Here is a 16,379-nt window from a genome sequence, read left to right as displayed (position 1 = left end):
CTCTCACCGAGTAGCACCCCAAAGAAGTGAGGGTCTGGGCCCGGCCCACCCTGTCTTTAAATGTATAGACAAGCGCAGACTGTCTCGGACCTGCGAGCAGAAACCCAGTGCACACTAGCGAGCATCAGTGGGGCTGCCTTCAACAAACCAACTGAGCTGCACCATAAACAACTTATACACAGACGAGCAACATAGACAGCCAGGTCCATAGCACCCCCTGGGCCCACATTATGAGAAATCAGATTCAATTGAATACTTGGGGCCACGCTTGATAGAATATGGCGGGTGGAGACAGGAAGATAAAGGTAAAAGGGGAATGGGAATTTGGAGCAGGTCAAGACTTCAATTAGTGGAATGAAAGACTGCACAATGATACTATTTCCGAAAACTTCACATCAACCAGGATACCTAGGCTCTGCATGCGCCACCAGGACAGGACCTTTCACCTTTCCCTGCACCCGGTCTGTCCTGGGAAGCTCTTCCATGTGGGCTGAGTCCACACTACTTTAAGCGTGTTTTTCCTGGCATTCATTCAAATTGGGAATCTTGTATGCTCACATTTATGTACACACAATGGGTCGTTTTAGGATTCAGTGTTCCCCTCTCCCATTGTGCACTTTTGTAAGGACTAGGACCACTAGAAAGGCCGGCCCTCCACCGCTGTCTAGCCCACACTGAGCCAGGTGTTGAAAGCAATGACCCACGCAGACCACGACACAGCTCCCTTCCGCACGAGCTCCGTATACAGCGCCAGGAACAGCATCGAGTTTAAGTCATCTCATGCTCCCACCTCCATATGTGATGGATGCCTTTAACAGGTGTTTGAGAAAACCTGATCTTCATTCAAAAGACACTCATTTAGTCTGATTGGAAATGTGATTTTTTTTTCTTCATATTTTTGTCTGTGCTCAAACATCCCTTTGTGGTTTGAGTTGCATGTGTTGTGGGTCATGTTGACACGATGATTGCATGGCCGTGACACACACTGACTGAGTAGCAGTGCTCTGGCCCTTTCTCGACTAACAGAGATAGTAACAATTAATTACAAACTCTTCACTTCACTGTTCTCGTTCGGAGTGACTGCCTCTTCTCCGACTCCCGACCCCTGCTGGCCCATTCAATTTTTTGTTTTTATGACTTACTGTGTGTAACCCACGTGCACAAATTCTGGCTCTAGAGACTCTCCATTGCAGTTTACAGCAGGCCCAGGCAGCTCGAATAGGCCCCTCGTTGTTGTCGGGTGTGCTTCGCTTGAGGCCTGCTCCCTCCTCTGTCATCAACACTTCCTTTCGAATATCTGCGCATTGTGCTGGGTATGCACCCATCAACACCAATGTTCATGACGGCCCATGCGTCTTGAGGATGATTGGCTGCCACTGCCAGCCTGCTACATATCAACAGCCCCCCTGACCCTGCACTTAGAGGGCAGGGTCAAGAGTCGTCCCCGGGTCAGCCCTGCCCTGCCCCCGAAGCAAACTTGATGTAGAGCCCACCCCCACGACAGGAATTGTTGGTGTTCTCGAAGTGAACGTGAACCTACCTGCCTGATGCCGAGCCAGTGGATGGCTGGGGCACTGTCCGCCCCACGACTAATGCTATTGGTGCATCATCAAAGCAAAGTTAACACTTATTAAGTGTTAACTTTGCTTTAATGATGTTCCCCAACTGACACTGTGTGCATTCTAATCATAAATACATCCGTTTGCCGCTGTGTAGCGAGCTGGCGGCAGGCTGTGTGAGGCAACGTAACAAGTACAACTTCAGTTACAAAAATGCAGCCCAGCTCCAGGGATATGGCTTATAAAACCGGCCCCAGAGTGGCTTATAAAATCGGCCCCAGGGCCCTTCAAAGTCCATTTTGATCCGGCCGGTAACAGAACGGCAGATAGGCCAGTCTCCCCCTGCTAGTAATTTTAAACTTGACTGCTGGAGGTGGCGGAGCCAACAACGATTCTTTAGGGGAAATCGTATTTATTTAATGTGCTTAGTGCCAGTGAACGTTTCACATATACATCTCAATCACAAAACAGCTTAAATACAAATCACACAATTGCATACTTCATAAAATATTTATAAAATACAGATTAAAGCTTCAGAAAGAACCTCATGGAGCCAGGCATAATGTATAGACCATAACATTATAGAAACCATTACGGCAATAGAACTTCATGTACGTGCTGTAAAACTTTTCTGATTTTAAAAGACTAGCAACTCGTGTCCAAACACGATAGAGTGCTGTGTGCAAAGTCTCAAGGTCCGAGATTAGGCAATAATGCCAAACCTCGCCGCTCTTTAGCGTGGCCTAGCTTGCACAGCGTGTTTAGAAGATTCCAAAATGTGTTTCAGCTCAAAGAGGCGGAGAGGCCTATCTTTAGGTGGAAGCGTTAGGCCTGGAGGGATCACAGACAGGCCGGGAGTTGAGTAGTAAAGCTTCTGAGTGCTGGGTCAGGGCACTGCATCCATATCGCTCAGGAGTCCTATGTGTGTCTGTGTCACACAAGAAGCAGCCTGGTGGCACTTTAAGCTTCTAAGCGCTGGGTCAGGGCAGTGCAGTACATACCGCTCAGGAGTCTTATGTGTGTGTCTCACAAGAAGCAGCCTGGTGGCACTTTAAGCTTCTAAGCGCTGGGTCAGGGCAGTGCAGTCCATATCCTCAGGAGTCTAATGTGTGTGTCGCACAAGAAGCAGCCTGATGGCACTTTAAGCTTCTGAGCGCTGGGTCACGCCACTGTAGTCCATATCCTCAAGAGTCTTTTGTGTGTTCCACTAGAAGTAGCCTGGTGGCGCTTTAAGCTTCTGAGCGCTGGGTCAGAGCACTGCATCCATATCGCTCAGGAGTCCTATGTGTTTGTGTGTCACACAAGAAGCAGCCTGGTGGCACTTTAAGCTTCTGAGTGCTGGGTCAGAGCACTGCATCCATATCCTCAGGAGTCTTATGTGTGTGTCACACAAGAAGCAGCCCGGTGGCACTTTAAGCTTCTAGGCGCTGGGTCAGGGCACTGCAGTCCATATCCTCAGGAGTCTTATGTGTGTGTCACACAAGAAGCAGCCCGGTGGCACTTTAAGCTTCTGGGCGCTCGGTCAGGGCACTGCAGTCCATATCCTCAGGAGTCTTATGTGTGTGTCACACAAGAAGCAGCCCGGTGGCACTTTAAGCTTCTGGGCGCTGGGTCAGAGCACTGCAGTCCATATCCTCAGAGGTCTTATGTGTGTGTGACACAAGAAGCAGCCCGGTGGCACTTTAAGCTTCAGAGCGCTGGGTCAGAGCACTGCAGTCCATATCCTCAGGAGTCTTATGTGTGTCTCACTCAAGAAGCAGCCTGGTGGCACTTTAAGCTTCTGAGCGCTGGGTCAGGGCACTGCAGTCCATATCCTCAGGAGTCTTATGTGTGTGTCCCACAAGAAGCAGCCTGATGGCACTTTAAGCTTCTGAGCGCTGGGTCAGGGCACTGCAGTCCATATCCTCAGGAGTCTTATGTGTGTGTCGCACAAGAAGCAGCCTGGTGGCACTTTAAGCTTCTGGGCGCTGGGTCAGGACACTGCAGTCCATACCGCCCAGGAGTCTTATGTGTGTCTCACTCAAGAAGCAGCATGTTGGAACTTTAAGCTTCTGAGCGCTGGGTCAGGGCACTGCAGTCCATATCCTCAGGAGTCTTATGTGTGTGTCCCACAAGAAGCAGCCTGATGGCACTTTAAGCTTCTGAGCGCTGGGTCAGGGCACTGCAGTCCATATCCTCAGGAGTCTTATGTGTGTCTCACACAAGAAGCAGCCTGGCGGCACTTTAACTACCAGAGGTGAGAATAGTTTAAATTACAGTCCTAAATGGTTATTTTCTCTGCAAGACTTTTCTTCAGTCTATAATAATCAACACCAGTTTCAACCACCCGATGCGTGCAAATAACCTGTTCAAATTCTGAAAATTGGGGGTCTTTGTTCCAGATTCAGTGCCAAAGCGTCCCTCCAGATGACTCAGAAGGGGACATTTTGGGGAGTTGACGGCTTTCAAGTATAATTCCTCTCTCTAATATGCAATACCTCCATTCCTAGTGATATTAAAAAGGTTTGGTGTGCTTTTCCCTGAATTATGGATGAGCCCCGGTGTGAAGCTGACAGGGCACACAGGCTGTGACTGGCTCCAGTCCTCGTGGGGCTGTGCGTGCACTGTTGCCTAGCACGCACGCTATGTTCTCTGAGTAGCGGACGCAGGTGCCCTGAGTTTTGCAGTTTAGGAGAGTGCATGGAACTGGAGAAGCGCAGATCAGGGTGATACCATAGGCTTTCAGTTATTTTGTCAATGTGCTACGGTGTGTACTCTCTGTGTCCATAGTAACATGTCCATGTGCTTTTCAGATGTCAGAATGTGGCAGAGAGCCCAAGGCTGATCAGTAAGAAGTACAAAGGTAAGTGCCCCGTTCTGGAAGGATGGAATGGAACTCTTGGAATGATTGGGATCTGGGAATTAATCTCTCAGTGCTGCTTCTCCAGGGCCCCTGTGGTCACGTGTGTTGTTCATGTGTTACCTTTTCTTATATAAATAATGAGCTGCATATTTCTGGATTTTCTCCCAGACAATGCATCAACCCTTTAAACCTTTTAGTGTGGTTGGCCACTTCATCGCTCACGTTGTTACGTGATTGGACAGCGTTTTATAGAGCACCCAACTGTCATTGAGATGGCCTCTTGGCACTTGAGAACTATGGGAGCTGTGCATGGGAAATCGGTCAGCCGATGCCTGACTTGGGGAAGGACCAGGTGACCACTGAGCTCAAAAGATTGAGGGTGTTGCATATAATTATCAACAGGAAGGAGAACCCGTGTTCCGCATTCCAAGGTGCAGGGCCTGTGGCACCCCCAGCAGTTTCTTCCCTGCTGGGGGTGCTCATGGATGGAGAGGACCGATTAACGCACTCATTCAACAGGTTTCCCATAGCATACGAGGTGAGGCTGTACAGAGTGATACGATTGGATATTTCTCTGCGTGGTCAGGCAGGGATCAGCAGCCTTCGGGATCCACTTTGCCCTCTTCACTGCCATGCGCCTAGATGGGGAGGAACGGAGTACTCTGCACAAGGGTTCATGCCCTCTGGGTTACATTCAAGAGAAGAAGCAGAGTTGGAAAGGGTCTGAGCAGAAGTATGGTTGAGTGGACCATCTGTACTCCGGGACCCCCGGCCGGCCCATAGAGCCGAGGCTTGCTCAGAAGCACTTTAGGACGAGATAGCTGCACCCTTGAGATGGTTGGGGGTGCAGATTCATTACTCCAACACCAATCAATAAGGACAGCTCAATGGTTTGGCAAAGGGAGTCCGATTAATGACAAGTACAGAAAACGGGGAGCTATGGAAATCAGCAGTGATGCGATCATCCTTCTCGCTTCAACTCCAATGAACTTCATACAAGTTGTAACATTTATACTCAAAACTCATCATAATTGACGTGTAACACTCAAAAGTAACTTGCAATTATATTGGTTGGGAAAAGGTAACTTTACTATAGGTACTATATCTGTATATGGTAACGGAGTGAGGGGATTGGGTAAACACTGTCGGGAGGGCGTCTAAGCCCTTCCTTCAAAATGACTACTGTGGACGTCACTAAAAGTATGATGTCCTATTGGTTCCACTAACTATAGGAGCCTACAATATTTACTCCATTGTGATTGGGTTGGCACCAACCCCAGGCATACTTTTCCACTTTGCTTAGCAGCACGCAGAATGGTCGGCCAGGTGCGGGGTGCCCCTTAGTTACCCAGCCTTCCTCCGATTATGGTTACAATCAATCATCACTTTAGTAGCCATGTGTCAATTATTTTACTATGGTTGTCCACGAGACTGCATGTTCTGTCTGGAAAGGTTCTTATATATCTGCTTGGTCAGATGCCAAGCATAGGTTTGAGCCCTGCTTCTTCTTGCTCGCTGGTCATGTGATTCTTACACTGTGAATTTGTCTCTTTTCTCTCAATTTGTGTATTTGATTCTCATTTCACCCACCACCTGTCTTCGCCTTCTTATCTCGACCTTTCAGAGGCAGGATATTCTGTTCTTAGTTTCAATTCGATGTAGCTGCTGCTCGCCTCTTTTATTAGTATGACCTTGGCTCTCCTGGCACGAGTTGCCTCTGCTGAGTTTTGTTTCAGCCGTCTCTTCTCGTTTTGCTAAATATGAATCTCTTCTCATTTGGCCTTTAGTAACCTGGGTTGATTCTGCGTTTTTTGCATAGTAGAAATATACTTATGAGGTAGATTATGTATAATGGCGCTTGCCACACTACTCTTCTACTTCAGCATAGCAAGCCGCACTGTTTTCTTAGCTTTCTTGTGGTTCCAAGCATATTTGCAGGTGTAAGCTGGTCGACTAACTTCATTTTGCTTACAGCTTAATTCTCTTACATTTGGGCATCATTCTTTTATTGTAGGTTCACGATATCCTTACTCATGGCATTTTATCTCTTTGTGTCATTCTCGGGTTGTCATTTCTTCTATCTGTGAATCTGTCCGGGTCCTCGTGACGTCACCATTCGTCTTCCATTAAGACCTTTTTGGTTTCTTCCGGGACTGTACTTAGGCAATCTTCATTTCGTTTCATTTGTTGGTAGGGTTTTCTTAATGGATACCTTACTGTCCATGGTTTTCTGGGTATCGGTACTTCAATAGGTGCTGCTCTTCTGATAGGTACGGGGCAGAGCCCTACTGCCCCTCTCTGCTGGTTCATTTGCTCATCATATGTCACATATTTGGGTGTGAACGTTCCTGGTACTTCAAAATGGGCGGTTTTATTTGGGACCTCCTCTACACTCCACCTCTGGGCGATTCATCGACCACTTTCACTTCCGTCTTCGGATTCATCCTTCTTGGCTCTTCTATATTCATATTCACTCCATCGCCTGGGTTCATTCCTTCTTCATCTTCTGGGTCTGTACATGATGGTTTGAAGAAGTGTCTCTTTGGAGTCCATATTTTTATTACTCCTTTCAGGCTTCCTGCTGTCCTTACATGTTCGTCTTTATTCCATGTCATTAGTTGACATTGTCCATTTTGGCTACAGTAAACCCATCTTCCCACATAATTTCTGTGCTTCCTGGGATAAAGAAACGTTGTTCCTTCTGGTGCGTGAATGCTGGCCTTCACAAAGTCTCTTATTTCTTCAACAGTCAGGTCTTTAGGCTTCCATCCTGGCTTGACATCAATAATGATCTTCATCCCTATGGCTTTTTTCGCAGTCTTCTGGCACTGAGAGATTATTATCTTGATGACACAAAATCCTAGTAATATCATCACTAGCAGGGCTCCCAAGAACTTGAATGCATCTGCCATCCATTGTGGGACCCATGAGAATAGTGATCCAAACCAGCTGTCATCATTAACTTCGTCAGTTTCATCGATCATCTGGTTCTGCAAGTTTGTCAGCATCCCTATGGCTTCTGTTAGAGTTCCATTCTCCTCATCGTAAGAAGGTATAAATGTGCAACATGATTCTCCGATTTTTGCACAGACTCCTCCATCCATAACTGTGATCATGTCAAGGAGATAGCTGTTCTGGAGAGTCATCAGTCGGATGGCTCTTAACTCTTCTTTGATCGCATTGAATCATTTTATTCATTTTATTGTTGTGTTGATGGTCTGCAGTAACTCCCATCTGGTTATCTGCAACCATTTAGCATTTGCTCCAACTTTGAATCTTGGCATAAAGATAGGTGTGAACACTGATGAGGGGAGGCTGTACAGCCTGTGTTCATATGGGATTGCATGAAAGGCTTCTGATGATTTAGCGGAGAAGTAATTCTCTCTCTTCATCCAAGTTAGCAGTTCCACAGATCTCCTCTTCCTCCGGTGAGCATCTGCTTTCGGGAAACTGTAAATATTCAGGTCACTTTTCGGGGTCACCAGCACTGGAACGTGGACATTCACTATTCTGCATATACCTCCCCAGGATCTTGGCAGTCTGATGTATGCTTTACATCCACATGTCCAGTAATAATCCATAATTACTGCAGTCCCATGAACCATTCCTGGAGCATCAAAAACTCATCCACAGTTCTGATTCTCACCCATCTTTCTTGTGCCATTATTCCTGAAGAATAGTTTTGGGCTTTCCAGTGGCACTATCTGCAAAGGTCCTCCTCTGTCTTCGACCCATGTAAACAGTTTTTCAAGCTTTGGCCACAGTGACTTGCAGCCATTCTGTACTATGTCAACAGTTTCCTTGTAGAATCCAATGATCACCCATGCTCTGCAAATCACCACTCCTTTCTCCCATCCGTCTGGTGAAAGCACTGTTCCCCAAATCTGCATTTGGCCTCTGTTCTTCCAACTTCGAGCCTCTTCTGGAGTTTTTCCTTGGACATTTAGCTTCTGGTTCACTTCCCTTCTGATTTCTGCTCCTTTAACTCCAGGCTTCTCGTACCTGATCACGTGACATCTAGTTTGAGCTCTATTTCTTGTCTTAATGTCTTGGACATAATCATCTTCATCGGGATAGGCTGTTTCAGTTGCCCATATTAGGGAGGCATCACTACCCATGAACTGGCCTCTGATGTTGCACATGGCTACGTGTGAAAGACAGTGTGCTGTCTGGACATCAATTTCTACAGCTACAAAGATCTTGGACTTCCCCATGCTGTATGGTAGGAGTGCACAAACAAAGCATTCCCCTTCTGAACTTCATCTTCCAACTTCCTTCATGTGCTGGTACCAAATATTATTTCCCAAATGTTAGTTGTCATCTCCGTGCATACCTCTCTTGATTCTTAAGGTTTTCATGTAGTTTGCTATGACTACATCCCTGAATGCATCTGTATGGCTCTTTCTTGCTGGAGGATTCTCAGGTATCCTGGTCTATGGTGCAGGCCTCCTCACCTGTGCCATTTGAGTAGACAAAAGTCTGGTAGTTCTTTCCTGGTCCTCATGTATCTCTTTCTTTCTGGCTAGAAATGTTGGTATCCATCCTGACGCTGGTCCGGTGTATGGCTGTACTGTGGAACTTGTACTTGTCCCTTTTGCTGGAACATTTATATTTGTCAATGCTGTCTCTGTGGTTTTATACTTCAATTCCTCTTGTTTCTTCAGGAATTCAGCTTCCTATATTTGTCTTTTCACGTCATCTGTTGTAAAACTTCTCACGGTAGACAGTTTCCTTTTTCTCTACTGCTTTGGCTTGTGGTTCTGCAGTCATCGACACTAGGCCTGTTGCGTGTGCATTCCGTGTTTGCATGCGTGTGGTTGTCAGTAACCTTTTTTCATTCACTCCTTGCCGACCCTGTCTCTGGCTTTTCTTTTTGTTTGTTACCACAAGTGTGTGTGTGTCATTGCTAATCACATCCATTTCAAGCTCATTCATTCCACCATCTGATTTTCTAGGCACTGGAATGACTATGTAGGGTCTAAGTGCCTTTATAGGTTTTATGCGTGCATCATTAGGTGGGTGCACTGGAATTGGAACGCTTTGTGCACCAATACAAATTGCAGTTTTTATCGTTAATGACAGTAAAACAATGATGAATATAATACATAAATACATTATGCCCCTGTAGATCAGGCGGCAGCAATTACTTCTAGAGAAATGTGGATTTCTCTCCTCCTGCGGGAGGGCAAGGTTGCTGCTCCGGATCCCCATCTCGATCATTTGCCAAATGTTAACTTTTACTATACTCCTTCAAACAATATCGTCTTTCCGATTCTGTGTTTAAGAGTTACAGGTGTTACATAAGTGTCCCCCCTCTTGCGGGCAGTGAATTGTCTCTTATCTCAGGATACAGTTCCTTTACGAAAACTATGGGAAAAATCAAATCAAGCAACAATTCGGCAAGTCTCTTTACTGTGCATGTTCAAAATATGTCTGCTCCCAGTCTATGCCCCTTATTTGCTTCAGTCCTGAAGACATATTGTATCCTGGTCAGTATGAAAAATAGAGACAAAATAACAATAAATAGAATAAGGTAAAATCCTTGTCACTGCTCCCTCGATCTGTCCCTTGGCAGAAAGCTTTTAGAATCGCCTCAGAAAGTTCTGCTGATGGTTAGAAAGTTCCACTTGCATTACTACTCTATGCAGGAGCATGCCCATTTGTGCAATATTAGCTGGATCTCTGATGAATGTGAGGACGTCAACATCTATAGGTCTCCCCACTAGCTCTAGAAAATCAGTGACTAAACAAGAGAGGACGTTGTGGGCCAACCTGCTGTCTTCTGGTGACAGGGACATGTGTCCCGTTCTGCTGATTTTCAGGACTTTATGCTTTCTCCTCAATGTAAATAATGTCTGCACGTTCCGTTTGCGTGGAGTGCAACTAAGATCACAATGTTATGTAGGTGTGTGCTCAGACGTTCTCTATTCGCTGGATCTCGAAGAAACGTGAGTGTGTCTGTCGTTCTTCCGACAAGATTTGGGCAGTTTTCGATTATGTGAAAGAACAATGTGTTGACAAGCTCATTTACTTCCTTCTTTGCTTGGGACATTTGGTTTCTCCTCACTGTACTCAGGAAGTAAGAGAAATTGTTCAGCAATTACAATACGTAATCTTCTTATTGTCTTTTCGTTTTCAGGATTTTGAAGAAAGTCAGTGACACTGGTGAGCCTTCTCACCAACGACAGCTAGGATCTTATCACTAGATTAAAATATGTCACCACATCTTTGGTGATGTCACTACTGTGGGACACCATAAGTGATTCCGAATAAGGTCTCAGTGTGGAATGATTCTGGATACTGTACTTTCTTCCAATTTATGTGTCCGCGATCAAAATTTGGCATATCCCTTTCTTATCAAGGCTTCAGGGTGCCTCAGTCCAAAGTTCAAAGTCAACAGACTATGTTGTGGCTTGTACGTGTAATTTTCTTCTTCACCCTGCAACTAGGATGCACAGAGTGTCCTTCGTTTATCTCCTTATCCCCTTTTGTGCTCAGAGGAAGTGTTCAATTTTAAGTCACAATTTGCAAAAGAGTCTTAGTCTTTGTCTGGCTGGTCATGCATCCTTCTTCCTCGTCATGGATCTTGTCTGCATGTGCTGTGGTTCTTCCCCATCGCTCGTAGTCTCATTGCGTTGTGGTGCAGGCAGGGGGCCTTCTCCAATGTAGGGTTTGATATCACCCAGAAAGATCCACGCTCTCCTGCCTTGTAGTTTCACTGCAGGAAGGAGTGCAGTCCTCCACTGTAAAGGGACTGTTAAATCTTGGCTCGTCCCACTTTTTCCTCATATGGTTCCTTACAAGGACGGTATTTCCAAGGAAAATGGATGGTACACAAAGTCCTTGAGCTGTGTCTGTAGTAGTATCTCCTTCTGTGTTCCGTGCTGCCCTGCACCCCTTTCGTAGTCAGCTGGTCTGAAATTACAGTAAGGCAAGATGTCATGCAATTCAAGTAATTTTGCATTTCAGACCCTAAACTTTCTCCTGTTGACTGGGCATCACATTTAGCTCTATCTTGGGGTGTCAGGGGAGTACGCATTCTTCTTCCTGTGGCTATCTCATGTGGTGTAAAATGGTTGTCGGAACCAGGTTGCTTCCGGAGTGCATACAGTGCCAAAGGAAGGCAGTGCAACCATCCCTTTCTTAGAGTAAGCTTCAACTTGACTATCCTTTCCTTTAATAAGCCGTTGAGCTTCTCCTCACAGATTCCGTTACCTTGTGGATGATACTCTGCTGAGAACTTGTGCTTTATACCAAGCAGCAAGTTAATCTGTTTGAATGTCTTGTTTACAAAGTGAGCTCTGTTATCTGATCTCATGACTTCACACACCCCCCACCTGGGGAACACTTCTCTCACTAAAAATTTGGCCGCACAGGTAGAGTCTGGGTGTGTACATGGACCTGCCTCTATGCATCTAGAGAATAGACACACCACAAGAATTAGGTATCTTTACCCGTTAAATTGAATCATGTCGACGTAATTGACATGCAAGTGCTGAAAAGGCCTGTTTGGCCTTGGGATGACTCCTTTCATTACTTTTATATGTGTTCTCAGCTGTGAATTGTTGGCAAATTATACAGTTCACTATAAAGAATGCAACATGCTCGGTTAAATTTGGTATGAACCAGGCTTCTGCGAGTGTTGCTGCTAGATTCTCTTTTGTCATGTGTGCTGGATAATGTAACTGCTCCAGTGCTATTTTTAACAGGGCTATAGGCATTAATGGTTTACCAGTGCTGTCTTGTCACCATAAATTGTCAGAGGGGTTTAAAGAACACCCTCGTCATTTCCAAAGATTTTTCTATTCTTGTGGTGCCTCCCCTTGGAGTCCCATCAACTGGGTTTGCCCTAGATTGTTATAGATTTCAGGTGTAGTTCATGCAACCATCATTCTCTCATTGGTATGGATGACTTCCACTTACATGATAGGGTCACTTTTCGATGCCATACGCTTGGCCTCCTGTAACGCTCAACTGATATCCACGGGGACGTCACTCAGCCTGTTCTGACCTCTTACAACCTCAAATCCTTCCCTGGAGGCTATTCGACTGGAGACTGGGCCTGGAACACAGGATTGGTAGAGTTTAACTCCCTATTGTCTCTGTATGCTTGAACCCCTTCTTCCCCGGGGTCCAACCCTTCCCTTTGATCCACAGCTCACCTTGTTTTCTTGGATAGTGTGCTCTCCATCCTGCCTTCAGCGCCGGGGCGCGTTGATTGATGCGGGCTTGTTGCTGCCTAGTTTCTTCACTGGCAAGAATCCGACAGGTAAGTATAATGAGTCTTTTGAACAGTTTTTAAACTTCGTTCCTTTCCTTCCTTAGATGATGGCCGGCGTCCGGGGATGGCGGAGTGCTGCTGAGATGAGTAGCGCTGAAGGTGAGTGAGAGCGCGATGCACCCCTTTTGTATTTGCATTGAACTGAGTTCTTTTTCTGTGTCTTTTAGGTGCCACAATGTTTTCAACGTGGATGCCGGTTATGAAGAACAAATGTGGTGGGTAAGCGCGGTATGCGGCGCCTCTAGATGTTTCCACGCTAACCTGGAGTGTCTTTTCCCTCTTGCAGGTGGATAAAAAGTTCCAGAGACAGAGTTCACCCGGAGCGGCTGGGATTCAGGTAAGCATTTGAAGCTCATACAGTATTTAAAAATAAGCGAAGATTTGCAGAATGCTTACTAATGCCTTTTTTCTGTACTTTTCCCTTTTCCTTAGGAAGCGGCGTGCCGGGATGGAAACGACACCGCCGAAGATGCCCGCAGAACTGAAGGAGCAATGACTGATGGGCAGAAGCGCTGCAAGTTAAGGCTGTTCCTAACGGTGTTCTTGTTCTTGCAGGAGCTGAGCGCAGAAGAAAGATGCAGGCCTACTGGAGACCGATCCGAACACGGTGAGTGTCACGCTGCAGGTGCAGAAAACGCAAAGCATGTTTCTCGGCCTGGGTGTGGCTTAAATAGTCTCTGGGTATCCCAGGTGCCTCTGGGCTGAACCACACCCAAAAGACTAGACCGCACATGCAGTTCTGTGGGGGCATCCATCTTGTCCCCATCAATGCACTACAAGTCCAATCCCCAATGTTATCCTATGGGAGTGAGTGATTCTGGTGCCACAAGCGCCAAGTCTGACTCCAAGTGGGTCTTTGGAGGGATGGAGAGGCCCTTGAGGGCCAAGTAGGTGATCATGGCCTGGCTCCAGCCTGACATCTTGGAGGGCTGGGCACATGAGGGGCAGGAATCATGACACCTCCGTGTCTGCTGCTTGATTTCTGCGTGAGATAAAATCTGTCCCTTTCGTGTGGGCGGTGCATTTCACGACTGCTATGCCTTTGGGAGCTGTAGTGCCTTAATCAGCCTGTCCAATAAGGCTGCATGCTGCACTGGCGTGCCGTCTGCTCGGAAGTAGCCCCTCCTTTTCCAGAGCGCTAAGCCTGCGTGCAGTGTCGACGCCACATAGATGGAGTCACTGTACACTGTTACTTCCGCCTGCCTGGCAATGACCTAAGCCTGCTCTGTTCTTTTCCCTTTTCCTTAGGAAGCGGTGTGCCGGGTTAGGAATGACACCGCCGAAGATGCCCGCAGAACAGAAGGAGCGATGAATGATGGGCAGAAGCGCCGCAAGGTAAGGCTGTTCCTAACGGTGTTCTTGTTCTTGCAGGAGCTGAGCGCAGAAGAAAGATGCAGGCCTACTGGAGACGGAACCGAACACGGTGAGTGTCACACTGCAGGTGCAGAAAACGCAAAGCATGTTTCTCAGCTTGGGTGTGGCTTAAATAATCTCTGGGTATCCCAAGTGTCTCTGGGCTGAACCACACCCAAAAGACTAGACCGCACATGCAGTTCTGGGAACCGAAATATGTGGGGGCATCCATCTTGTCCACATCAATGCACTACAAGTCCAATCCCCAATGTTATCCTATGGGAGTGAGTGAGTCTGGTGCCACAAGCGCCAAGTCTGACTCCAAGTGGGTCTTTGGAGGGATGGAGAGGCCCTTGAGGGCCATGTAGGTGATCGTGGCCTGGCTCCAGCCTGACATCTTGGAGGGCTGGGGACATGAGGGGCAGGAATCATGACAATATCCTTATCTTTATCTTTCCCTTGATTTACGTCGCTACTTTGCGTAGGTGACTCATATGCCGGGTTGCTATACCCCGTGGCTGCTTTAAGTTATCTCAGTGGGTATAAACCCTCGTCTTTACTTTCTTCAACCTTGGTTTCGGATGGGGCAGGTGGCGCAGTAGGCGTCTCACCCCCCTCTGTTCATATATTAAGTATTCAATCTATTGGTGGCTCCTCGCCCTTCTCTTGTTCATACATCTTCCAAAGCTCTAGAATAGCTGGGCGTTTGTCTAACTTTTTGCCCGTGTGTGTGGCGTGCAAATATGTCGCCACGTGTTGCAAGATGGCTTTAGATAAAGACCTGCCCTGTGGCCACGGTATAAACATTTTATGGGTGGTTCCTTTAACCCACTCTGTACTATATTTCTTAAGTTTAGGTGCATGTTTCGGCAACTGTTTGCATAGGTGTGCCAATGGAGTTATGTCTTCAATGCTTAAATCTGTTCCCTTTCCCCTTATATAACACTTGTCAATGCTTCACGTGACTTAAACAACTTCCAACAATATGAGCGAGCACCAGTAACAGCAAGCTCCAATCCTGATTGTTTCACAAAATGTTATATCTTCTATTTTACTCAAAAAACATCAATTCGTATACTATATTATCTCAGCTATTCAATCGCATAAAATTGAAATCATTTTTTCTTAAGGAACATTTTCGACTTACGATGTCACAACAAACAACATGTAAAACAGACTTTTAACAAACTAGACGAACACCAGCTGGTCACATGTACCTTTGCCTCTAAAAATTACCCCTACATGGAGTTTAAACGTATCCCTTTCACGGCGTCTTTAATCGCCGTGGTAATCTATTTGTTCCCCTTTAGTTGGGACTATGGATACAAGTTTCTTCCAGCCACTATATTAAAGCGTAGGAATAAGGCGAATGCTCTCACTTCTCTGGTGTCCTCCCCGGTAACCTCTCTCTTCTCGGGTGTCCTCCCCGGTATCTTGTCTCTATTTGCTTCTTAGTTGCTCTTGAGTCATTATTCCCTTCCCCTTAGATATATGCATTCTTCTCTACTTCTAGCTATATTTTGTTTTCCCACCTCTATCTGTTACCTTTTCCCTTTACTTGTTCTAACGCATGCACTTTTGCCAAAACACTCAGTCTTTTTTACTCACCGTTCGCATGTTTCCTCTCTGGACCCTCGGATCACCACCTTCGTCACCACCTTCTTCGGCTTTTCTCCCACTCAGCTGCCTGTAGAAATGGGAAGGGGTTATGTGGGGAAAACGGGTCCCTTCAGACCTCGTTCTGCAGATTTTTTATCTTTAATCTACCACTGTCTAAGGGGAGCTTCACGGTCTACTCAGCCGAATGGAAAAGGACTTATGATATTGCCGAGGAACTAGAGTTACTTTATGTCGACGGTCAATGAGTGTCTTATTCTAATCGATAGTCGATAACCATCCTCTGCTACCAAGTGTACTCCGAGACACTTGGCCGGCCCATAGAGCCGAGGTTTGCTCTGAAGTACTTTAAAACGAGATAGCTGCACCCTTGAGATGGATGGGGGTGCAGATTGATTACTCACACACCAATTAATAAGAACAACTCAATGGTTTGGCAAAGGGACCCGTTTAATGACAAGTATATAATTGACGTGTAACACTCAAAATTTAACATACAATTCTATTGGTTGGGAAAAGGTAACTTTACTATAGGTACTATATCTGTATATGGTAACGGAGTGAGGGGATTTGGTAAACACTGTCAGGAGGGCGTCTAAGCCCTTCCTTCAAAATGACTACTGTGGACGTCACTAAAAGTATGATGTCTCATTGGTTCTACCTACTATAGGACCCTAGATTATTTGGTCCTTTGAGATTGGGTTGCCACCAACCCCATGCATACTTT

At 46.3% G+C, this 16,379-nt stretch overlaps 1 protein-coding gene across 1 annotated transcript in view; it reads left to right on the top strand.

Annotated features, from left to right (window-relative positions):
- The window catches only part of LOC138517002 (E3 ubiquitin-protein ligase TRIM39-like), a 159,374-nt gene that overhangs the window by 130,350 nt on the left and 12,645 nt on the right, over positions 1 to 16,379 (top strand). Inside the window, exon 5 of the mRNA XM_069632503.1 lies at positions 4,352 to 4,401. Coding sequence (XP_069488604.1) covers positions 4,352 to 4,401 — 50 coding nt within the window. The remainder of the gene's footprint in view (positions 1 to 4,351; positions 4,402 to 16,379) is intronic.

The sequence above is a fragment of the Ambystoma mexicanum genome, chromosome 6q (genome assembly GCF_040938575.1).
Source record: "Ambystoma mexicanum isolate Mex_15411 chromosome 6q, UKY_AmexF1_1, whole genome shotgun sequence".
In the NCBI taxonomy this organism is placed as follows: Eukaryota; Metazoa; Chordata; class Amphibia; order Caudata; family Ambystomatidae; genus Ambystoma; species Ambystoma mexicanum.
This window is presented reverse-complemented; position numbering and strand designations above follow the sequence as displayed.